The sequence below is a fragment of the Helicoverpa armigera genome, chromosome 24 (assembly GCF_030705265.1).
Source record: "Helicoverpa armigera isolate CAAS_96S chromosome 24, ASM3070526v1, whole genome shotgun sequence".
Lineage (NCBI taxonomy): Eukaryota > Metazoa > Arthropoda > Insecta > Lepidoptera > Noctuidae > Helicoverpa > Helicoverpa armigera.
The window spans coordinates 7,442,647-7,469,807 of NC_087143.1; the positions used below are offsets into that span (position 1 = coordinate 7,442,647).

General features: G+C 35.7%; 2 protein-coding genes across 2 annotated transcripts; one reads left to right on the forward strand and one right to left on the reverse strand.

The window, feature by feature from the left end:
- Positions 1-14,166: 14,166 nt before the first annotated feature.
- On the reverse strand, positions 14,167-17,102 carry LOC110371156 (acyl-CoA Delta-9 desaturase). Its single transcript, XM_049850188.2, has 5 exons — positions 16,914-17,102; positions 16,033-16,163; positions 15,485-15,690; positions 14,982-15,167; positions 14,167-14,449 (listed from the first exon to the last, which is right to left on the reverse strand). The coding sequence occupies exons 1-5, from the start codon at positions 17,071-17,073 to the stop codon at positions 14,206-14,208; spliced, it is 927 nt and encodes a 308-aa protein (XP_049706145.2). The 5' UTR covers positions 17,074-17,102; the 3' UTR covers positions 14,167-14,205.
- A 7,045-nt stretch (positions 17,103-24,147) lies between these two features.
- On the forward strand, positions 24,148-26,446 carry LOC110371155 (acyl-CoA Delta-9 desaturase). Its single transcript, XM_064041026.1, has 5 exons — positions 24,148-24,304; positions 24,683-24,813; positions 25,175-25,380; positions 25,631-25,816; positions 26,179-26,446. Exons 1-5 carry the CDS (start codon positions 24,148-24,150, stop codon positions 26,444-26,446), a joined length of 948 nt encoding a protein of 315 aa, XP_063897096.1.
- Positions 26,447-27,161: the final 715 nt, after the last annotated feature.

Sequence of the window (27,161 nt, forward strand, 5' to 3'; positions counted from 1 at the left end):
GTACCAGGGCCGCAGTATCTCTTTTGAACAACCCGCAGCACTAACTTATGAGCTCAAACAAACTATCGGCCGACTAAAAGTTTGCAGTATACCCCTCTTAAAGCCCACAGCTGGCCTTAAATCATTGTGTATAAACTAGTCTAAGATAAGTCCCAGAGCGCGGGATTTATTTCACACTGTAAAAAATGTGATCCCTTCGCGTCGCTAAAACAGTGATACAGTGAGAAGATTTTATACCGTCCGTCGTTGTGTTGTTTTATAGCTTGGGTAGGCAGAGATTCAGCCTGTTTTCTTGGAGATCTAAATAGTGAAGTTGCAAGGGTTAGTTGTAGATAAGAGTGATGTGTGGTGGCAAAAATGGGGGAAGGAATATGAAGAATATACATTGATACCTATTGACATAAAAGTAATATATCATCAGCCTAGCCTTTTTCGACTGTACTTTGGATTGGCTTTCGGTCTAATCGGATGCAGCTAAGTATCAGTGTTCTACATATAGCGACTGCATATCTGACCTCTTCAATCCAGTTAATTGGGAAACCCAATACCCGTTGGTAAGATTATGTAACTTGGTAAGATGACTACCAGTAAAGACTGCCAAAGATGTTCCAATGACAGCTGGGATCTACTAATTTATTGTACTTTGTTATGCAAGTTTGGGCATATATATGTACATTCAAGGAGTACATAGCAGTATATACATTCAAGTATCAAAAAAACATTTTATAATTGAAATTCCCACTACCAGTCGTTGCATTCATCTCAAGTAGAGCACCTTTCCACCCGTAAGGTTTAAAAGCAAGTCCAAAGTAATAGGAGGTGATTGCAACTGCTCGAATCTAGAGGTAAATTCCAGACTGCAAGACTAAGACTTTGTGGTCAGCAGAAGCTTTTGAGGTGACTAATTAGACAAACGGGGTAGTAATTAAAGAGTATTGCTATGCTTTGAGACAGGATTCGGTCTTCAAAGTAGAGACGACTGCTCCGAAATTAAATGGTTTCAAGAATTTTGGAGTGGGGCTGGGTTTCTTGATGGTGCAGTAGTTAGTGACCCTGCCTGCCATGCTGAAGGTTGCAGGTTCAATTCCCGCAATCAAATATTTTGTGTGCATTTACATGGGTGTTTGGTTATGACTGGGTGTTTCTATGTCATGTACGTATGTCATGTATTTAAACAAAAATACATAACTACCTGTCTTTATCAGTCGTCTAGTACACATTACAAACTATGTTAAGTTTGGGACTAAATGTGTGGTTGAATAAGAAACTTAATAAAGTTACAAACACTTTTAAAACTGCTACAAACAATTTAAAGAACAAAATGTCGTGTTTTCCTCTAACTTAGAAAAATAAAGAAAAACCCGTTTGTTTCCATAATCCCCAAAAGATACCACTTTGGTCTGAAATTCTACAAGGAAACACAGATAAAAGTTCTACCCGACACAGAACGAGCTAGTGTTAAAATGAGAAATAGGGTACTATTCACACATCAAGTCATCCATGAAAAGCTTAGAGAATTTAACCCACTGGAGACGCCAATGCGTCCAAGACAAGGACTTGTGGTACATAAGGGAGTATATAGGTGGAGTACACAAGGAACTATATTAGGGAGTATATACGGAAATACATAAGGGGATTTATAAAGAGGTATATAGAAAGAGTACATAACAGGGAGCTTACAGGAGAGAACATAAGGAAATATCAGGGGATTACATTAGGAAGAAAGTGTATAGGTAGAGTACATAAGAAAGTATATTACGGGGTAAATAAGGGTAGAACGTCATACATACATTCAAGTTTATGCTTGTGTTAGTCAATTTTCTCGTGTGCGTGCGTAACGATGTGACTGAAAATGCATGAGTGAGCTATCACTATTTGTTGCGTTGGCTCGTCCCCCGCGCGTTATTTGGCAGACAGTTTCGCAATGAGATAGGTTCTCATGGCGGGTTTGGTTGGTTAAATGCTCTAAGATCGGTAAAAGACTAACTTAGCTATTTCTAAAGCCAATATAAAAATGTCCAAGCAGTATAGGGCCGTTAAATAATGGTCTCTATTTAGTTTTCAGAGAAATTTATAGGAGCAATGAAACTTCGTCGGCGTAGGTTTATTTTGTTGCGTACGAACGTAACGTCTCTTCGTGTTTTCTGCTGCCCTAGTACTTTTGGAGACAGCAGTTTTTGATTTTATGTTATTGCAGTGATGTTAAAAACGTTTTTAAATACTAATAAAAGAATTTGAAGTTATTGGTCACACCGGTTTACATATTTTATTTATGAAAGACAATTAGGTAAGTATATACTTAAAAAACTGACTGTCCCGTTTTTGTCCAATAGTCATAATCCGATTTCAAGTCCTGGGTCGAGCGATGAGGAATGAGCGTTAATCTGCATACTTGCTTGCTTTTCGGATACACTATTAATTTTGTTTTAAGTCCAGTCTACTTAGCTATTGATGCTCAATACACCAGAAAAACCGATTAGAAAAACTTCGTCAATACTTGTCAGTGTCTTACTTCTTCTCAAACAGCCGCTTTAAGCGCTAGGCCGTCACGACATTCTTGATAGAATGATAGAAGATAGAAGTGTAGCAGTGCTTCTTAAAAAGATGTCATGTTTTGTCATGTAAAGAGTTTGTAACTCAGCTATTCAGACTTTCAACGTTCCTTTAAACGCGATGTTCTCTCTTCCTTCTCCATAAAATTCCAGCAACAATGTAACTGCTACAGGTAATACTGTAAGATTTATATCCCCATAAACGTCCAGGACTTCATTGCTATAGTAAAACCTTTCTAGTATTAGATAGTTTAGTCCCTAGAATGGTTAGTAAATGGACTTTAGTATAGGATTTTGATTAATTGGAGTAGCTTTATGGGGAGGTGTAATTATGCTGAGCATAAGGCTTTACTCTTGCTTGAATGTTATTGGATGCAAAAAGATATGTACTTGTCTGATTTAACTAAGGAATTATTGAAATACCTTTTTGGTCTTGTAGTCGCATGTAAGGGTTCTCGATTTCGATCCCGAAACTTGCATAAAGCAGCCTCAAGTCCTTAAGTTGATGATTGATACACCGATGCGTCGGAGAGCACGTGAATGTCGATCTTTTACCTGATCTCTCTCCGGTGTTGGATTGCCGTCCCATCGGGTTATGAGAGTGAGGGAAGAGAGTATGGCATTATACTATTGTGCACTGCACACACAGATATTCTAAAGTCTGAGAAAGGATATCGACATTCATCGGGGCGTGGGCAACAGTTCCTTTAGCAAACAGGTAAAACTGCGAGAACAGCTAGTTAGAAAATAAAATAAACTACGAAGACAATATATCCCAGGTTAACTTTGTATCAATACAAATACTTTGTTCGTAGTCTTTGATATTATGCTCTCGATATTTGACACAAAAGCTATGTTTTCCTTTACTCCTAGATTGGAAAATCAGTATCTTTCTTGTTTCTTTTCCTTTTCTTATCAATAGCGGAACGACATCGCTTGATCTTTAGCTGTGAAATATTTAAATTGGACGAGAAGCAGGGATGTACTAGGAATGAAATTGGGGTGCAAATATTTATAGGATTTTCAGTAATCTTAGTTGTATATAGTCTTAGAAGCAAAGCCTTAAATATAAAATAGAATAGCAAGGCATGTGTAACTAGGACAGTTTTCAAAGACACGATCAGCATTGCTTAATACTTGGCTCCTGAAAGCAAATTGAGAACTATATAATCAGACTCTATAGGAGTCCCATTTTCCAGAGATCTGTAATTATATAATATATAGCAGTTTTTAGCTTCTTTTCGCAGTAGGCGAATCGAATAAACTGTACACTTGAAAATACTCCATATAAAAATAGCCTAACTTGCACCCACCTTTTACAATTTTTTCAGAAACATTTTTGCACCCACTGCCATCCCTAGATTCGTCCCTGTCTTCATGAAAGGATCGCTTCGCAGGCGACGACGGTTAAAGGCAATGCAGTTTTATGTTTTTTTGGACGCCATATTGGTTTCCTTACCGTGAACGTTTTCTAGTTATAAAATAAGCATTAGTTTAGAAACTATTTAAAATCAGTAGGTTACTTTGAGGTCAATTCAATATGTATTTTAGGCTTTCCTAGTCTTGCAATCGAAAGATCTCAGATAAGATGGAATGTTTGAGAAATCAGAGACAATAACGAAAAATGTTTTGCATCTGTTTAAACTACAAGAATAGGATAATAATGACGTCCACGGCCGATTTCACCACGGCGGCTGTTCTCATTTAAAGAGATCAGCCAGCTGCGCAGGACATATTATAGTGCACGAGTATTTGCGCAGACACAGGTGCACTCCCTATTCCTTCACTCTCATAGCCCGAAATTTACGTAAAAAATTGATAGGATAGAACTAGAATAATGCTGTGGAATGAGGACCATGTTATGAGTAAAGTTTTAAGCATGAATGTGGATGGATATAGTGGAATGCACTACCAAAGATTCGATTGATGGATTGTGTGACAGTGGACAGAAGAAAGAATGTTACTTGTGAGGCAAAGGCAAAAAAAATGGATAGCTAGGAGGATGACTAGAATGTTAAAGATCTTTATCATCATGTTTCTTAATATATGCAATGAAAGATAAATAAACAGAATGAGCATTCGATAATTTGATATTAAAGACCAAATATAAAACAAAAGACAGCCCCAAAATTCTGATCACATTGTTTAATTGACATCAGGATATACCCTGATACATCAGTTCTATTGAACAACTCCCATCATGCTTCCAGCCCGGATATAAAAGTTTTGGAGGGGGAAAGGACAAAATGGCGTCGTATTGTGACGTCATCGACGAATGAATAACTTTGGCTATTGGAATTAGGAGGCTGGCTGTACAAAGATAACGGATTCAATTGGTGGCAAAGAGTTAGATTCTTTGGAGGTGGTAGTTAGACACGCTGTTCTGGCATCATTTCAAAAAATAAATTATATATCATCTAATCATTTCAGTACTTACCTGTGAAATTTTTATTTGTATGGAGATACAAGAGAGGTATTTTGTGAAGTCGACAGGACTTTAAAAGATATCGTAGAAAACACTCGTATGATAAATACAAATACTTCATTAACGTGTTATTAAAATGTTGCAATTATATCACTTGCTTACAACAGATTAGCATAAGGAAAGATTTTATGAAAAACAAAATGGACTATTAAAATTAACAAATGTTCCTGTAAAATGGTATGTATTGCCGTTTAAAAAAAGAGTAGAATACTGGCTTTTGTTACCTAAACAATTCGACATAAAAAATAATATAGGCTTATCCAATCTTTTTATTGCATCTAGCGATTTCCGAACGCATGAAAAGTTGGGAGTTGAGTCTACCGTTCACGAGTGTAGCTCTGAAAATACAAAACTCAATTCATATACATACTCAATACTTTTCCATGGAGTATACCAGCTGTAACTTTTCAATACAAATATAAAATTGTATCCTGGGATGAAAGAGAGCCCACCGACATCGACCTGTACGCATTGCCAACCTGACCTGCCCGAGGTGCTGACAAACGGACGAGAAACGAACGTGGCGGTATAACCACCACACAACCAAGCGGGATATTAAATGCCTCGCTCGAAGATGGACAGCAGCAACTACGAAGCTAATAAATGAGTCGTTTAAAAAACACTCGTTTATAAATCCACGTAAAAATTTTCATGAAGTTCCAGGTTATCTTCCGGCTCCATCATTAGATCAGTTTGACATCACCATAATATATAATAGCTGATCCCGCAAACTTCGTATCGTTTAAAATTCCGTTTGGACCTGTACAATCATTTTAAAACCAAAATAAGCCAAATCCGTCCAGTCATTCTGGAGTTTTAGTCAAATATCATCAAATGACCCCTCCCGCTGTGGGATAGCAGCGGTGAGGGAGTGTCAGACTCTTACTGACTAAAAACCGTCGTGTTCCGTCATTGGCCTTTTATGTACCAGGGCCGCGGTATCTCTTTCGAACATCCCGCAGCCCCGGCAGGCCTTGGCCCTGCTGGCTAAATTAGTTACTTTAGATTCCATTAAACAGTTAACAAAAGCGTGTCGGTCTAAACTCAGTCCACCTGTTGGATATTGCAGTCTTTAATAATTTTAATGAAAAACAATTTTAATAGTATCGCTTTAAGTTAATGCCAGTGACAGGTAATTAAACGCTATAGCAGGGGACTGTAGGTGAAGTCTTATGAAATATTTTTGAGCGTACAAATTAATTTCTGTATCGCATATCGTTAAAATTGAACTGATCAATAGTTGCATGGCTATACGTCGACGATAAGGTCAAATATAATCGTCGATTTTTTTAGTTTTTCATAATTTCCAGCTTTATTTTAATTGTATTTTTCTAATTTCTATCATTACCGAAATAATTTATTAATTTAGAGCCTGTTTGGCAGATTTTAGTTTAGCCTTGTTAGGTGTTTTTATCAGCGCACTCGATATGACGACCTCGATGGCGCAATGGTCACCATGGACTGCCGGACATGAGGTCCCGGGTTCGATTCCCGGTTCGGTCGACATTTGTGTGATGAGCATGCTTGTTGGCCGTGGTCTGGGTGTTACAATATGTATTTATAAATATGAACATATGTAGCTACATGTAGTTTATCAGTTGTGTTAGCACCCATAGCACAAGTTAATTAATAACTTACCATGGGGCTAACCGACCGTGTATGAAAAGGTGTCCCGACATTATTATTATTATTATATACTCATACATTAAAAATCTATTAAGTGAGAACCTCCTCCTTATTGGTATGTCGGTTTAAAGTCTTTATCTATCCAAATTGACAATATCAGTAAATTAAGCATTGATGTGGTCGTCCCATGCAATTTCACCACAATTCAGCTGTATATTCAAAGTTTCTGAATTCATAGTCTTTTTATTTAGTTTTACCGAACAAATAAGGTAATAAACTAATAATACATTCTTCGGGAAACCAATGCAAATATCCTTCAGTTTTCTAGAAGTAGGTAGATAAACAAAGCTTCGTTCCATAGATTTCTAGCTCAAACCTCCTTGGAGATACGTTCTATTTAGATAAGTGCACTTCATTGCAGGGAAATTGGGTCAGATTGTAAAGTTTTATTAATTTTACAGCAAAGTTTTAACTAATCAAAGTCTGTTTTATTGAATCTGTGTGACGATCTATCTGAAAAGTCCTCAACTAATTAGATATATTATCATTTTTATTCTAAAATAAAATACGCAGGTAAGTATAGTCCTTTTTTAGTCCTAATAGCTTCAAAAGTACCTGATAAAATCTTTTTAAAACTGATAAGCAATGTGTCGTCGATCATCTACTTTTTTAAAAGTTTCACAGTTAAGCAGATTCGGCGTTTGTATTTTTTAGAAATGTGTTTAGGAACTTTTGAAAATTTTGGATTTGTGCAGCTTAACAATATGGCATAGTTCGATTTTTTTTATTTTGCAACTGGCCCAATATTTTGGCAGCAAGTGTAATACCATGTTGATAGAGCTACTCAGTCTGTCGTATTATTAGATTGTATAGACTTGCTATGTTCCTCATAGTATTGAAGTGAAATGTAAATTCAAACTAAAATGTTTTACGAATATGAGATTAGGATTTTAAGAAAATTGCGTTTTGTTAAAATATTTAGAAAACAATAGGAAATTCGGGTAAAGGAAAATATGGATATTTTTTTGAGGTTTGAAAGAATAATACAGTTTTGGAGCTCCTTCCTTAACAACGAAGTCTACGATATTAAGTACAAAAAATAATTGCACAAAAAATATATGATATACGCGCTAATCATCGGCGCAACTGGACCAATTGTCATTTTTGTAGTGCAATAAATTAATTAGTCCTCTTTTAACAAAAGACTGCTGAGTTTACAGATTTTTTAATTACGGAAGGATGGTCACCCATCTACAAAAAGACTGAGGTATGTAAGCACAGCTAAACAGGTACGCAGTCCGTTAAAAGAAGAGTGATACCTAGTATATTGGTTAACACTGCTGAGTTCACATTGTTTAAGGAAACTTCTCTCTTTTGTCGAATAGAGCGTAAATACAGAAAAATCCCCGCTCTAATAGGTACAAATAAGTCCCAATACGTCTATCTACGGTTCTCTATGTATGTGTACATACATAATGTATGTACATGTGAGATGTGAGACTGGCGTATTCTGTAGTCTAGTGAATAAACAGCCGCTTTATTTGCAAGAATTGCTTTTGTAAGATCTATGGATAGTGGTGGTTTTAATGCTGTTTTGTATTTATTTTAAAAAACTGTTTGTTTCTCATAGTCTAGGTGTGCACGAATAAGAACGGTTGAATTATTATAAACGTGTTGAAGTCATTTATTTTATAAAATTGATTGCATACGTTTTTAGATCGCGATCAATAATTGTGTATTGAATTGTTGTGTAGAGTCTACCTACAGCTATCATATGTTCACGCACAATGGTTACAATTTTATTTTGCGCACATTTCAGAAAATTTCGTATTTGAGAATTTTAAACATGAGGAATATTCTATCTGAATAAAATTTAATTTTCTTTTTATTTTGGGGTACATTTTGACAGTATTTATCCAACATCAGAATACACCCATGACATTCCTTCGGCGGCAGTGGCTTATGTTAATATTTATATTTTGAGTACCGCACGATACGATTCTGTATTACTTTAAACGGTTTTATTCTTATAGGATCCTGTAAATATTATTCATGATGTTTTAGAGATTTCTACTTGATATTTTTCTATAGGATGAAGTAGAATGGAAAATAATATTCCATCTCATCATCTGCAAAGCCTTTTCCCAACTCGTTGGGATCGGTTTCCACTCTAATCGGACGTCGATGAGTTGGTACCAGTTGTTTAAAAAATAACAATATTTATTTAATACTTTATGCACAATTTTGTACAATGGCGTAGTTAACGACAAAACTGCTCTCAGTCTACCTCTGGGTGGTGATATTCCATCTTTTCTCCATTTATTATTATGGGAATTAGTTGAAGTTATTTTTTATTCCTAATTTATTACTACTATTTTACTTTGCTACTGTCTTGAAGCTACACTATCCCTGCGTGATATAAACTATGCTTTATAGGTAGACGTAAGTTCAGTATAAAAGTCCGTCATAAAATGGTTTGTCCAGCGAATGCAAGGAGGTATACTACTGAAGATACATGTGTAGTGCAAGTTTAAACGCGGATCGATATTCCGTGTCGGATTCAATGGACCATCTTTAGTGGGGTCGAAGATATACGTTAGGTACATGCTAGAAATGACATATTTGTTTGGATTGAAAATTATATGGAACATGCAGAACAACATCAAGATGTACCAAAAATCTATGTCTAATCATGTTTCACGCAAACACATAAGTTCAAATTTTTCGTAGTAAAAGTAAGATAATAAACAGAACAAATGATTTTACTCTTGACCTTGAGGCTTACAGTTTTAGTACTGTCACTCTTTTCTGTCTACATCAGTCGACCATCTCAAATAACACTGGCTTCTTTAAATGAAACAGTACCCAAATTTGATGGTGAATCTACTTGCATTTTCAGCTAGCTTATGTCGATTTCACACAATACACAACAATATTAGATACGGTCGCTAGAAGAAGTTGATCTTCAAATATTTTATGACACTTCTAGTGCACTTATGCAGTTTCTTTATATCGATGTTACCATTTCTACGAAACTACCGCTACATGCATTGAGTGCTCTTGTTAGGTTTATAACACACAGAAGTAGGTACATATCATATTAATTGTTACTCAATGTATAATTGTAATAATTCAGCTGTATTCTAGTTAGACTGAACATCGACTCTAGCGTAGTCAAAACTCTATTTAGGCGGATGATATGATGAAAGTATTAGAATTATCTGCTTTGAAAATAACATGTGCTTACATAATACATGCCTACATAACACATGTGCTTAAATAATTATTTTGTATCTGCAATTTCATTCGGTCTTAATTTCGACGGCAATCATCACGATTTCTCCTGAAGATTGATTTCCAATTCATGTGTCTCTTCTCTGTGTGAAAATCAAGCTACGGTCGCGTTGCTTGGAATGCCACGTTTTAATTGTCGTAGTGTAATTTTGAATATCTACTAATATTAGCTTCTGAAAAATAGAGCTTTAAATAAAAAATCGTAATTCAAATTCAACAAGTATATATTCAGTTACGATTTTACATAAATATCATAGGTGCAGGTATCACGTTAGGATTATTCCGCTCACACTGACCCAGATTAAACGCACTGCAGTGTTACAACATCCAAATAAACCACTGGATCACATCAAAATTACAACAATATCTCGATATAATTTCACATATAATCCTAGCATTTTCCGCACTAAACCAAAATGCGGCTAAATATCAATATATCATGTTAGTATCCGCGGAAATCGGAGGGATATCCGAATCCGCGGATATTACCGAACTCGGTGTGGCACCGCACTAATCCGCCGAATGAATCGGAATTCGGTGCAGGTTTTTAATCCGAACCGCTGTGTGTATGATATGTTGTTTTGTAGAACTAGTGCTGTGTTTGGCTGCTCATTTATTCGGATATGCTACGGTTTTTCGTTGCAGATATGGATTACCAGAATTTTATCTGCCTAGCCTTTTACCAGCCTATCGAGATTCCGAAACTACTGAACCGAATTGAAAAATTCTTTCACAGTTGGAAAGATACATTCTCCCAATGTAACATAGGCTATGTTCTATCCCAGTATAGGGAATAGTTCCCACGGTACGCGGGTGAAACCGCGGGAAAATGGCTAGTAATTATATGAATGAAGTAAGGCTTCGATCCTTACTAATATTATAAATGCGAAAGTAAGTCTTCATGCCTGTTTGCTTTCTGATTTAAACTTTGGTACAAAAATCTAGAGTCTAGGCTGTAAAAGGACAGAGGCAAATAAGGTTGGTACAGGAAGTAGTTTCCTCGGTACTGGACACAGCTAGTTCTGAATAAAACATAATATTTTTATACTTATGTATGCTCTATCTTTCAAACTTGAAGACATCACACGACAATCATTTGATGAAGTTTGCCTCCACATCACCAAACACCATGTTTATACCAGTTCCTATAAATCTTCTTCAGCAAACGTGTGAACGTAAAACATCAAGTTATCTCCTTAATCATGAGATGGGATCCTGACCAGCTTATGTTGAACTGTCGTGTCTTTACATGAGTTAGGGTAGACAGGTTATTTTATTTTTGTTTTGAAGAAGGTGAGGTAATAATCGGTCTTGTTCAGTTTTTGGCTGATTCATGATCTGTGTGGTATTTTACCTAATATGTTGGGGTTAGCTTGCAGTTTAACTGAGTAAAGCTGAGTACCAGTGTTTTGCTTGGAGTGACTGCCTATCTGACCTCCTTAACTTACTGGGCAGCCGCTTGGTAAGACTGGTTCCCAAATATATTCAGCAGCAGATACCCACTGATTCAACGGGCCTTCCGAAAGATCTCCGTATTTTGTGATGATAAGAATCAGATGATCAGTGATCAACCCCGTCCGGGTGGTACTTAGCAACGAGTTCATCACATCATAGACTAATTAAAAAAATCTTTTACCGTCCTTATTGCATAGGACTACAAAAACAAACCACCCAAATGAATCAAAACCTGGTTTCCCTTTTAAATCTTTCTACACTATCCTTTAAAACATTAATTCTTTCAACCCTAAACCGCCGCAGATTCTTACACCTCCCTTGGGTATCAAACTACGCTGGCTAGATAGATTTTACTGCCAGGTAAACTCGTAAAACGAAAGGGGTGTAAAAACTCTTTGATGTTACCTCTCTGGTAAATAATAGGTGTCACCGGCTGATGGCCTATTAATCGTATTAATGGTGTTTTTCATGGCGTTTCGACTTTTATAATTGTAGAAGAGTTACAGGATACTTTTAATGAAATGTCTAGCGGTATTGGTTGCTGTTTGAAACGACTCCTATTTTAATCTAGACATTATCTAATATCTAGTTGTTTTTAATTACTTCTGCAGTTATATAGTATTTTTAAACATCTTCATAAATATCTCTATGCATCTTGCAGGTTCCATTTATCTCAATATTAAATACCTACTAGCTACCTCGACGATCTATTTGCATCCTTAGGGAACTGCTGCAAGCATTCAAATAAAATATAGCCTATATTTTTTCTTAGTCTCAGACTATGTATCAAACATTTAAATTGATTACGTAGTTTAGACAGACAGGTAGATAATGTTATTTTCGCATTTATAATATTAGTAACGATCGTGAAAGTTGGTTGAGCAATTGACCATGAATACAAAGTCACATAAATGTGCATTTGAAGTATCACTCAATACACACAAAGATGATTGCTTCATTATAAAGGTTGACAAATCGGAAGGTAGCTTACTACCTGACAGATATGAGAAAGACGGGTATGAGTCCCAAACCTTTTGGGTCCCATACCCAAAGGGTGCCAACGGGACCCTATTACTAATGCTTCACTGTCCGTTTGTGACGTATCTTTTCAAGCGTTATAAGTCTACACCTGAATATGTGTCAATTATAAGAAGAATATAAATATAAATAGTGTGTCAGTATAAGTTACTGTTCATAGTTGAACTTTCATAAAACAAAATGGAATAGTTTTCAAATAGGCTCTATTTCTCAATATAGACTTTCATCGAGTAAAGGACATATAAGAACCGTCAATGCGAGGTTTAACAAAAAATTCAGTTAAAAAGCTATTGTTGCTTTGCAATTTAATTCCGGTAAGTATGTACTTACTAATTTTTATAACTATTTTAATACTACTTATAACTCTGTTCTTCCAACTAGATAATGTGCTTCCACCAAAATTGATTGCGTACAAATGTTACGTGTTTGCGTAAGAACAATTAGAAAAAGTTTTAGAGCTAAGTTTGCTATAGCAACTCGAAACATTTATGTTAAGCAGATACCGGTGGAACTTTGTCCTATCAGTCACAATTTTGAGTTTGCCTCTGAACGAATTGTCGTAAACATTGTTCAAACATTAGGTTACTTTTTATCCAGGTACACTAAGTAGCTATAGTATTTCTTCAATCTACGAGTGAAACCACAGCACCCACCTAGCTTCTCACTAATACCTAGAACATTAGCCACATAATCACGATAACTGCTTGCTATAACAGACAGACAGACACATTACATGTAATAGGCACTAACTAGTGGTATCAGATGATATTTGTACTAAATTATAGTGGCATTGGGCACGACCGTTTACCTAAATAAGGGGTTGGTTACATTGTAGACTAAAACAAAAAGCTAATGTTAAGGATGTCTATACTGAATTTGTAGTTAAACTTTTGATAAAAGAGAAGCATATTTTATAAAGCGTGTTTCTTTGTATCTTCTTTTTCAAAATGGATATAGCTTCCTTGATGTAGTAGTAGCTATACTAGTAAATCTAACGTAAACATAAGTTTATTTTTGAAAACGGAAGTTTATCTAGTGCAGGGCTATTCCCCAATGAACTACCTACCAGTGTTTAAAGACTACTCAATTGTTTGTTAACTAGGTAGATACTGCATAGATTCACTTGTCTAGGCATTTAGTGGATTTATTGCAGTACCATTAAGGTTCCGTATTTTCCAAGACAATCTTCCAATATTAATGAGATAGTCCTTTTCTAATTCAAACCGGCAGTTTATTCAATGGTACTAATTCTAAAATAAGTAAAAAACAAAGGACCAGTGTATACCTACCCTTAGTTAGTTAGTGTGCACGTACCCTATAATTACGTCACGTTCGCCCGGACTAGCGACGCGAAAGTTATGAACGATGATCTGTACCCTTGATGGGGACTGTCAAAATTTGGGGGGATGGGGGCCTGAAAAATTCTACCCTTTTGGGGACGGAATGTTAATATGAGGGTAGAAATTAATTTTTATGTGCAAGGAAATGTTGGGAATGAGTTTTATTTTGGTATGTGTAGTGTTAGAAGCATTGTCGATTAGGGTGATATTTTAATTATGAAAATCTCATTGTTTGACTTTGCAAAGTTACAGTCACTGTCTTGAGATTAGCACTGGGTTGAGAAGGTCAGAAAGGCAGTCACTAAGTTAGATGTTCAAAAAGAGACTGGTAAGTATTTTCGGCTATATTTGGCTTCTAATCGCCCTTAAGGTAACACATAAATAAAGAAACATAGCCCGTTTATCGCATATTTAATCAATTCACAATATGATATTCACCAGCTCTCTTCATCATAGCGCTTACCATCTCTGGAGTGGCTTCTTTCAGGTTATAAGCCCAACCTTGTCTAGCCCACCAGCGAATGAAGTAAGTAGACCAATCAAAACGGTCAAAAAACTCCGATGCCTTGAAGTCGAAGGGGAAACTATGATGGAAATTATGCCAACCTTCGCCAAACGTGACTGCTGATACGAACTTGTTTTCTTTTGGTATGATGTTTCTGGAATGTAAAAAAATATGGAAAATTAGATTCAGGGGTACATGGGCTTGCTAGGTGATTAAACTTACTGACATTCGAATAGAAGAAGACATACCTACATTAGGTGCATTTGGTCAAACAAAAGAATTTCTGATCGCATTTTAAGTAAATTCGAAAATCATCTGACAAAGTCCTCCTTTTCTTACGAGTATACCTTACATTGCTATTGATTCTATTTACGTAAAGGTGTATTTTTTGATTACATTTCAAGTACGTTGTGTGTGTTTCAAGTATGGTCTGACCTCAGGAACAAAATATAAGCACACTGAGGGACACAATCGGATACAGGTGCTAAGGGATCATCGTTATATTGCTACAAATTCTACCAAAAAACTTCTGGTCCAAGACATGTTACAAAACTTTTTATAGATAAAACCGTGCTCTCGCTGTGGCGGCATATTGGGCTGACATAGTGTAGTCTCAATATATGACATGTCATCGACACGAAAGAAGAAGAAGAAGAATAGATAAAACTAGTTGAGCTGATACTTACTTGTTATAAGGCTGATATCCATATATATGAGCTAGACTGTTGACTGTCATCTCTGCATGGAGCACGCACAAGTATCTGATGAACGCTTGCCAAGCTACTGCACACTTCCACTCTTCATTAAACAGCAATATATTCAAGGATATCGGCAATATAAAGCAGAAGAATAACCTTAGGCTTTTGCTGTATCTGAAACAAAAGAAATATGTCAGTTTTAAATGGAATTTGATCAAGAAATGACTCTGCATTACTGGTTTGATAAATCTATGTATGTAAGTGGTAGCAATATGATGTGTTTGCCAAAGCATTTTTCTTCTTTCTTACGCCTTCTCGAGTAAAATCGGGTTAAACATCTTATATAAAACATATAGGAAGTAGTGAAGGGCGGGTGTTTTGGGGCCGTTTTTTGTAAAAATGACCTTCATAAATTGCAGATTTTTTTCTTTATTTTCAAAGTAGCTGAAGCTCCTATTTACCTTCATACCATCCAAATACACTGTACTTACTTTTCTTGAAACATAATAATTTCATCGCCTTCAATATCACTCATGTCAATCTTCTTCCCTTGTTTCTTCACTTCTTCGTTCTTCCTCATCATGAGCCAGCCGATGTGTGAGAAGAAGAAGCCTCGGTTCGCATTGTGAGGGTCGGCGTCTGTGTCACTGAACTTGTGGTGTAGTCTGTGGTCGCGGACCCATTCATAGATAGTATTCTGTAACCAATAAATCTGTATGTAGAGGTAGTTGTATTAAGCATCAGGGCACCATGCAGCCCATGGTCGGGCCATGGTCCTAAAGAGGAGAATAAAAATAACGTTAATATAAATATACACATAGACAATACCTATTTGAAAATCTAAGTGCCAGATTGTCTTCTTTATTTCAATTTATAATTTTAAAAAAAGCGCTATTCATCCTCTCCCCTAAAAACTAACTTGCTGAGCCCGACAGGGTCCATAATTGTTTCTTTAATTTTACTGACCAGGTTTGTACATTGTAATGCAATAAAGTATTGAGTATTGAGGCGATTATTATTTTAATAAAATCTTTCTTACCTGACCAGCACCACAGAAGCATAACACTAGAAATATTTTCAAAGCCGGAACCACTTTGTAAGATCTGTGCGTGAACAGTCGATGGACTCCACAAGTTATTCCAAGACCAGTCAAAATAAACAATGCGAAAGCTGCAAACAATGTTAGAATATAAATATTCAGAATTAGAAGAATAGTAATTTAGAAGTGTCACTTTTGTAATGTCAATGAATCTTTTTTCTTTTTCTTCTCTACTTTATTTTAATATTGCATGTCCGACTTGGATAGACTGTTGATCTAATATATTGTATTTAATAAACATCAATATGTACACAGTTATGCAATAACTGAATCTTTATCTTTATCTTTAATGATTGACCTCTTTCAGGAGGGGCCGGGGAGGAGCCATGGCGCCCATACCTACGCAGGTCCTCACCGGACACGGTTGTTTTTTGAGGTACCTGCATCGGATCGGGCAGGAGTCAAAATTGTGCAGACAGCCCGGAGGATACGGTAGAGCACATAGTCAAGGTGTGCCCTGGAAAGAGAACTGGGAACTCGGGGTGGCAATGGACCGGTCCTGGTTAAAGCAATGATCCGGGACGAGAGGGAATGGGATGCCGCTTAGAATTCGCACCTCTCATCCCAACCGCCGCGCGCGGTTGACGTGGAAGACACCACGGGAGATTATCCACGGTTGGACAGACGGACGGACGAATAGACAGACATCGAAAGTATATAATAACTACATCCACTGATCCGGAACCCTAAAACTACACTGCACTTTTGTCTCTGTTCTACAAATTTTATCTATCTTATCCGATGTATGGCTAAAATGGCTAGACTGATTTGAATGAAAATTGGTAAGATAGTTATTATTATAAATTATAAAATCTACTTACCATAGAGTATCGTTAAAATCTTCACAGGAAAAGCATAGTGCCAACACCAATAAAATCCAAAAATATGATAAGCAGATATGAACATAACGTTAAACCATATTATTTCATTTTTAAAGCCGAGACTTTTTTCAAAATTCTTAATTGCTGTTTTAATTATCATTTTGTCGTTTTGCGTTTGGTTCTCGAAGACAAATGGTTAAATATACAAATGAAAGAACATAAAAATCCTAATTATCCAACATAATATGATTAGGAGGAAAAATGTATTTGTTTGTTTGTTTGTAGCCTGAAGTTCAAAACTGCAGAACTGATTTGAGAAATTCTTCTACTGTTGGGAAGCTAGATTAGATTAGATTATTCTTTATTGTACACCAAGAAAATTAACAGTACAGGAAATCATAATACACAAAGAAGAGTACAATGGGCGGTCTTATCGCTAATCAGCGATTTCTTCCAGACAACCTTTAGCTTCACTAACCAAGGGGTATTGGGTCGCCCGGGTAACTGGGTTGAGGAGGTCAGATGGGCAGTCGCTTCTTGTTAAGCACTGGTACTCAGCTGCATTCGGTTAGACTGAAAGCCGACCCCAACATAATTGGGAAAAGGCTCGGAGAATGATGATGAACCTTTAGCTACACTAATGCCAATTGGCATTGGTTATATTTAATCCTGGTACGGGAAGGAATTCCCCTGGGGCTACGGCGGAAGCTGTAAATATTATACATAATAAATAAATATATAAGTAAATATGTATTTTTTTGGGACGTTTTTCCTCAATCTATATCGAATATCTCAAAGTACATACTTAGGTTACTTTTTATCCAAGTGAATAAAACCGCGGGAAAAACTAGCAGGCATATAAAGTTTCTAATCAATTCTACAAAAAAAAATTGCGTCATTCAAATGAATATACTTGCATATTTTTTTTTATTTTTAACCCGCTTATATTAGCTTCACGTGTAACTAACTATGTACGTAAGAAAATCTTGGAATCTTAATTTTATCCATTCCCCGGTCTTCGATTAGGATGAACTTTTGCACACGCTCTGAGTTATGATGACAATACATGACTAGCGTGCCTTTTAAGTATATGTTCAATAAACTGTTAAATTAAAAAAATAGAATATCAGAATTATTTTAAAACAAATTACAAAATATTGCGTTTTATTAAGTCTGGTCTAACCCATGGACAGCAAAACAATTAGCGAAATGCAAAATCTCCTAAGGCAACACCACATTTTGACGCAGACGAGGAACACTACTATCTCCGCCTTCTACGGAACCCGCCTATTATTTTTTAAATAAAATCAGACTTTCTTTTACAAAGGCGGATTTGTGCTTATGTGACAAAGAAGCCTAACTTCTATCACGCCTATCATACGTTACTTTGACCTACAAGAAGGCGCCTGACCTACCTCTGTTACGGCATCTCCGCTAACTTTCCTACCTTCGTGATCTGGTCTTTTTGGTGCTGTTGACAGTTTCTGTCGCTCTTAGTACATACAAACTGTAATCCCACGTTTTTTTTAAGAAGAGTGACCATGGTGCTTCTTGCCCGTTCTTCTCCATTTGAAGATACTTTTGGAATGGGCAACTAGAATCAAACTTAGTTATATTTTTGACGTTCATAAGTGCTTGTCAAGGCCTAAATGAAATAAATGATTTGACTTTGAGCAAAAACAACGGTATTTTCTCTTAAAACCGACAACTGTCAGCTGCACAAAACATACCATATGTTTTGAGACCTATATAATATACTGAATATCGATGTTTTTTTTAAAAAAAACGAGTGTTAAACTGTGTTGAACCCCGACTGGCAAAAATATTATGCAAAATCTAAGACTTTAAAACAAAAGAATTTATGTATTTATAATATGTATTCATAATTCTTTTGTCTTTTTTTAATGGATTGCTTTGAAAAGCAATAGGCTCGCATAATGATAACGATGACGTAAAAACATATTGTTTTAGACTTTAGACCTAACGAATTTTGCATTTTTCGCATATAATTTTTACGGAGTTTTTGTTAATATAATAATTAACGATTAATATGTAACTGTGGAGATCTAAGGGGGAGGCCTATGTTCAGCAGTGGACGTTCTATGGCTGAGATGACGATGATGAAGATGATTTACATTGTACTTAAACAAATGTACACATATTTACATAAAAGGTAAATAATCTTATCAATTATATTCTTACGAATAATAAATATGTACATACGCAATACTTACTTACTCGTCTTCCATTAAATCCACATTATTTGCATGATAAAATTATCAGTCAACAAGGCCAATAAATGACAGATTTGTTTTGATTTGACAAAGAACCCGAACGCCTCATTAATTCTAGTCTCTAAGGCCTCGGCCTCGAATTTTGCGGGCAGCGGGAAATGAAGAAAAACTGCTGAAACAAAATACATATACACATGAATATTCTGAATGATTGACCTTTGAACCTTTGAAACTTTGAAAAAATAAACTACTGTATAAGGGATGTAATACGGAGCTATAGATGTTTGCCGCTCGTAATCTATTTATGCATTAACGATCAGTTTTTCTATGAGCGATGAAAAATTAGCCCTGTTATTGTACATAATTGTTTCATAAATATTATGGTGAATTCTAACTCTATATCTCAGATTTTTGTTTCCGTTCTATAAACTGCAGACATAAAAATTTCAAATAAGTAATGAGTTAATATAAAGTGGCAGGATTGACTTGAATAAGAATTTTTAACATGATCCTGCCCTAAAATAAGGCCCAAGAAATAAACAGTAAATTAAACCTACATATAGAATAGTACCGTTTCAATTTTCACAGGAAAGGCATAGAGCCAACACCAATATAATCCAAAAATATGATAAGCAGATATAAAAATAACGTTAAACCATTTTATTTCATTTTGGAAAACCAGTTTTTTTCAAAATTCCTAATTACTGTTGTACCTAACTATCATTTTAATGATCTATGTTGGGGCCTCAAAGATAAATATCTGAATGTACAGATGAAAGAATATGAATTAAAGATATGGAGCCTAATTATCTTATGGAAACTAATATATAGAGGAACAATAATTTTATTTCTTTGTCTGTGCTTTGTACCTCTTAAAACTCCGAAAAGATTGAACTGAAATCATAAATTTTAATATACGATAGGTACTGTTGCCAAGCTAGTATTAAAAGTCATTTATTCAGAATTTTTAAAGATTTTTACAAAAGACAACCCCAAAACCGCTCGCTCTTCACATTCTATGTATTTTTGGTGGGAAGAAGAGCTACATAAATTTCATATCGTGGTGTGGGAAGAAGTTAGACAGGATCGCGAATAAAATCGCGGGATAACAGCTAGTCCATAATACATTTGTTCTTTTTTAGTCGAAAACCTTGAAAATATGTAGCTACTCATATGATGGCAGACGCAAAAATATTGTTTCCGACTTTTGGACACTATTGTCAAAATTGTTTAAGAATTTTGCAATGTATGCATACTTAAATTGTTACTGTATGTTACAGCCTTTTTATTGTCCCACTGCTAGCCACAGGCCTCCTCTCACACGGAGAAGGCTCATCTTTGTGCACAATCCTATAGGTACACCAGGAAAAACAAAGGAATAACCATACATTTTTATAGGTTTAAAATAGGAATAACTTTACTCCGTATTTATCAGGGGTACTTATGTGAAAAATTCGCACCAATTTTTGGGCGCAGGTATCTCAATTAAAAGAAAGTTGGTGTAAACAACAGCTGCCATTACTTATTTATTAATAATATTTAATTATAAACATCAATTCTCAATAGTTTTTGTTATATTTTTAAACTACATTATTTATGAGGCAGTGGATAACCAAACCTAACAAATGTCTAAATAGATTAAAATTCAATGCCTCACATCCGAATTTTGAGCCCAAAATAGACCCTTATTTCGAAACCAAAACACTACTTGCAGCTTCCAATATGTACATCTATAATTTCGTATTTGAATACCGTTTCCTAGCAAATTTGTAGTCGGCAGAGATGCGTTCCAACATAGAGGACAAAATAACGAGCGGAGATGTCATAACGGATTATCTCTAAAGAAAATATCATCATCTCCCGAGCCTTTTCCCAACCAACGTCTCATCGGAAACGTAGTGTTTGGTATCCAATTAATACTTAAAAAGTACACCTACATACATACTACCTGACTTGGAATCGAACCCACGCACTCATACTTGAGAGTTTGGTTCTTTACCCAAAATGCGGAAAATAGATTCGCCAAAATGCGGGTTTTCGGGGGACGAGGAACGTTAAGTACTGGCTCCAACCTCATACGCATTTTTTGGAGTTTTCCCATTGTTTTCAACCCAAATCACCAATCAATCAAGGCCAATTTTTTATTGATGTCTCAAGGAACCCACCCGTCTCGTTCATTATAATCGGTTGGTTAGCCCCACGGTAAGCCATTTATTAGCTTGTGCTATGGGTGCTAGCACAACTGATAAACTACATACATTTATATATTTACACACATGTTTTTAAATACCTACATACATATCGTAACACCAAGACCACAGCCAACAAATATGCTCATCACACAAATGTTGTACCGAGAATCGAACCCTGGACCATCACTTCGGCAGTCCTTCATGGTGATCATTGGGCCAATGAGAACGTCAGTTTTTTTTATTAGTACCCCTACTTACGTTATTTGACGTATAATGCTTCTGACCTACCAGCCTTATGGCGTCTCCGCTGATCTTTCCTTCGTCCGTGAGTTCAAATATCTCGTTAGCGCGTATTGTCGGGTACCACGTGGCGAGACGGCGGCCATTTTGTTGGGCGAGCTGTGCAAATCACTGGAATGGATTCGGTTAGCGCTATTCAAAATCCTGGTTGATTCGTGGTCATTTATGCTGGTCCTTTTGAATATGTATATGGTATAAACTTTAACGGTTATTACAAAAACAAAACAGTCAACTGACACGTTTTTGAAAGAAACCCGTACCACATTTTTCAAACACAGGTGAAATGTCTATTTAACTTTTTTGTTATAGCACCAATTACAAAAATATTGCGTTATCTTGATGTTTTCGTTATTATATTCAGTTAACACTTATTAAAAAGACACTCGTAAAATTTTAATCTCACATGCGAATTCCTCCAAAGCATAGAACCACATACATTGCTGCACTGCAACCAGCGAAAAAACTGACATTCAAGCATAAAAAATCAATGTATATTACCTACCAAAAGGCAATGCAATTGTCCTGCGAACCAGTGTTGGCACAAAACAGACTGTCCTGCAGAAACAAACGTTTTAATTTTGTAAAGACCATGACCAGACATCGAAGGGGTTTTTGGCGTCGAGGGGTGAGGGTGTAAAATATTTGGTGTCTTTTTGAACCCTTTTTTTGTGTGTATTGTGAAATGTTTTGGGCTCTAATGGTGGGAATGGATGGGAATGGGTTTTAATGATTTAAAACTTGTGTTCTATTCTATGTAGAGATATTATGGAGTGAAAAGTTTGTTCGTTAGCTTAAACCCGCTAATCTCAGGAAGTGCGGGGGCGATTTCAACAAATATTTTAGTCTTCGAATAAACAATATGTGTAGGAAGACTATTGGCTCCCGTTTATCCGAATGCGCGAAGTGCTTCCCACGGGATGTGAAACCTTACCTAGCATTTAGTTTTCAAAAAATGCATAGGCAATCTATGACAAGTTTTACATAACAATACATAAAAGGCATAGTCCACTACCATCTCTAACTATTTGCAAAGCCTTACAAATAGAGACCAATTTTCTAAGGCCAGGCCATTATTGTACTGAATTTCAAAAGTATTCGTTCAAGTATACCATTATAGTCGACCTCTTTTGTCCAGTCAGACACACGCAAACTACAGACTAAATAGTCTGCCGACAGTTAGTGCCTTGGTTGGAAAACATTTTGTTTTTAAATAAATCTTGATTCCAATATAAGGTTCGGTCGGTTTGATACCTACTTAATAGGTACCTGATCTTTGTAATATGCATCGGAGAGCACGTAAATGTCGGTCCTGCGCCTGATCTCTTTCTGGTCGTGTCGGATTGCCGTCCCATCGGGTTATGATAGTGAAGGAATAGTGAGCGCACCTGTGTCTGCGCAAATGCTTGTGCACTGTCCTGCGCAGCTGGCTGATCTCCTTAAATGAGAACAGCCGCCGAGGCCGATATCGGCCGTGGACGCCATTACTACCATTCATCATCATAATGATTTATGAGCCTACAACAATTTATCGGCCGACTAAAAGTTTGCAGTGTGTGGATTCTCTCAATGGACTGCAGTCACTTATAGACGGACAAACAGATTTATTATATTAATACTGTTTGAGATGAAAGGTTATTTTAAAGTATTAGAAGTGCTCGATATAATTTGAGTTTGTAATGCGTGAAAATTAAATTATGTACTTGAGATCTTTGAGTATTTATTTTGGGTAAAGCCTTTGAAAAAACGCTGCTTTGAAGAAATCTAGAAATAACTAAGTATACTCCATTTGAGTACGCAATTATCTAAAAATAAACCATCTTAATATGATTTTTTTATTTACAAATGCTGCTTAAGTTTATGTAAATAAATACAATAAAAACATACGTTACGTTAATACAACAATAAACACATAATGACTACTTAGTCAGTTGCATAATTATTGTATGCATGTGTTTGCTAGGTTTTAGGTTTTGGGAAGATTATGTATGAAATCTCGAAAAAATGTGTTATAAAATCTTTACTTACTTTGTTATCAATTGTATTTACTTTTGTTGTGTATTTTTATAATGTGAATTGAGTTCATATTGCTTGTATTGTATGCGTAAATGTGGTAATGGGGCGCGACAATTTTGCTTTTATTAGGTAAAATAAAAATCATAGGTACATTTTTTTTGCTGCAATTTATCAGTTTTAACTTTAACTTAAATCAGCTACTATCAAACTTAAAATTATGTTATCGATTTCTGAGTATTATTAGGTAGCTATAGTTATAATAAATAATGCTTAAGTACTTCGAATTAAATTATCATTACTCAAATACAGATTTGAGTCTTGTCACATACAAACAGCAATGTAATTTGTCAATACCTAATAGTTCACATTACAATAATAACAAATATATATTTCTTTCTTCTAGTTCACAAAAGTATTTGTCTTTAGAACCACGTAACAAACGAGTTAAAAAAGCCAATAATTATTAATTTTTAATGTCATTTCTATATTATAATTATGCGTTTTAAAATATTAAAAAACACAGAAAAAGTTTTTGGTTTTAAAAACGAAGTGAAATGGTATAATACTATATTTATTTCGATGTATCATGTTTTCGGATTTTATTGGTGTTGGTTATATGCTTTTCCTGTGAAGGAATTAACTGTATTCTTTGGTAAGTGTTAAAAACTTTTTGCGAATAAAAAATAAATCGTCTATTGACTTATAAGGTTTCTAATTTCTTTAAGATAAATGAATAATGTTTAATAATGATGTTTTCCTAATTTAAAAGTTAAGGTTTGTTAATATCACAGGTTAATATTCATAAAGATGGGATGGTATGACGCATGAGTAGGGTAGAGTTTCCAGTGGTAAATTCAAAGTTAAGAATGAAAAAAAATAATTGCCAAAGATAATATCTAATACAAAAACAAAGCTTAAGTATCTCAGGGTCTTCTCAAAGCGCTTCTAGTTTTTAACGGACTTCCTAATGAGGCGGTTCTCAGTTCGGATGATTGTATGTTTCTTATTTATTTCTTGTTATTTGTTTCAGCCATCCTAATGTACTGTATAAATGCTACAGGAATAACTTGCGGTGTCCATCGCCTGTTCACGCATAGATCTTACAAAGCGATTCCTGCATTGAAAATATTTCTAGTGATATGCTTCTGTAGTGCTGGTCAAGTTAGAAATATTTTTTCATTCAAGTTGTCCTGGTATTGTATCCACTTTCTCTTATTAGGTCTACTAAAATCTCATCAGTCTAATGTGTAGCTAAAGTAAAGCTAAAGTAAAGTGCAGCTAAGTCCCAGTGTTTTACAAGGAGCGACTGCATATCTGAGCTGCTCAACCCAGTTACCTCGGCAAACTGACACCGCTAGATATAGTGGTTGTCAGACTTGCTGGCATCCGACTACCCGAATGACTGCTGAAGATGTCCAAATAGCCGGGATCTAGCAATTTGATGTGCCTTCCGAAACACGGAGGAACCACCAAGTATTGCTTTACCTTTTGTCCTACGAACTGTGTGGCTTTTTGATTCCAGAATTCTATCTATGAATGGGTCCGCGACCACAGACTTCACCACAAGTTCAGTGACACAGACGCCGACCCTCACAATGCGAACCGAGGCTTCTTCTTCTCACACATCGGCTGGCTCATGATGAAGAAGAACGAAGAAGTGAAGAAACAGGGGAAGAAGATCGACATGAGTGATATTGAAGGAGATGAAATTATTATGTTTCAAAAGAAGTCAGTATTTCTTTCGATCACAAATGTCTTTTAATTTATGACAGCGTTCCTTCGTCGTTCTAAATGCTGTTATATTATATGAATTAGAGAGTTTTCTGTGTGCTTACCTACAGTGAAGAAAGAAAGTGTACATCCCCCAAATCCTGAGAATAATTAGTATTTATACAAAATTAGCTGACGTAAAAGTGCAGTATTTCCTAAGAAAACTTGTGCAAAGGAATTAATAAGTCTTCATTTTAATCATTTTTAGATACCACACGTTTCTAAAGTTATTCTTCTGCTATATATTGCCGATATCCCTGAACATATATCTCTGGAATGAAGACTGGAAGTGTGCAATAGCTTGGCAAGCCTTCATCAGATTCTTATTTGTCTTCCATGCTGAGCTGTCAGTAAACAGCTTTGCTCATCTCTACGGATATCAGCCTTATAATAAGTATGTATACTATCATATTATTTTCCATTTATTTATCCACAAATATATTTCTTACTTTTTAAATAAAAAAATACTTAGTAATTATTAAAATTATTAAACTTAGTACTATACTGGGTCCAAAGTACCGGTGGTTAGGACCTCAAAGACAGAAATAAGTACCGCATAGTGTAAAGAGCTCGTTCGTTTTAATTTCTAGGCCAAAGCGAAATTATTATTAAAGAAATTCATTCATGAAGGTGTTCGAATTTCCAAAACAATGTGGGTGACACTATGGAGATCAACTATTCACATTTACAGCAAAAATATGAAGCAGGATTTGGACATGCAAATACCTCTTGTATTAATATTTTAGAACATTCCAGAACCATCGTACCAAAAGAAAACGCCTTCGTCTCATCAGTATCGTTTGGAGAAGGTTGGCACAACTACCACCACAGTTTCCCCTTCGACTTCAAGGCTGCTGAGTTCTGTGATCGCTTCAACTGGTCTACCAACATGATTCGCTGGTGGGCTAGACAAGGTTGGGCTTATGACCTGAAAGAAGCCACTCCAGAGATGGTAAGCTCCTTGATGAAGAGAGCTGGTGATTGTAAATATTTGAATGATGAATTGGTGATTCATGAAAGATGATTAACAAAACTATGTTAATTGATTGAGAGTTTCGCCTTTTTTATTACCCTCTATTAAGCCATTCTTTATATTTCTACAGCACGGTAATATCATGCGAATAAATGGATAAAGAAAAACATCAACCTATATCAAAACTAACATAGCATACGTTTTCTGTACTATTATGAGGAGAAATGATTTAAATGTTTGTTTGTATGTCTGTTTGAGGCGAATAGGCTAACCGATTTGAATGATTCTTTCACTGTAAGGAAAAACCACTCTATGTGCTGGACATGGACTATGTTTTAAGTTTTAAAATATAAACATGAGAATCTACCGGCACTGTCACACACACAAAATGTTACATCTAATCCAAAAAACAGTAACAAATTGCGTGCGAACAGTACGCGAATGCATACTTGCAATGGACTCGCACAGATACGTGTATCTACATTTTTGTTTGCTAACAAATGTAAGCGAACAATTCGTATGGAATTTCGCCATAAGACCTGTTTCAATTTACAAGCTTATAAAGTTTAACCTGGACTTTGAAGAATACCTATCAAGAAAGTAGATACCTAAACAAAAAATCTAATTTCAAAGCCGCTTTCATATAAAGCGTATTCCTAAATTATTTCATCGCTGTAAAAGCGTGTCAAATCTCCTCGACTAGAGTTGCCCTTCATATTTTTTTCATATCATTTTATGACGTAAAAAATCTCATTTTAGGCCAAAG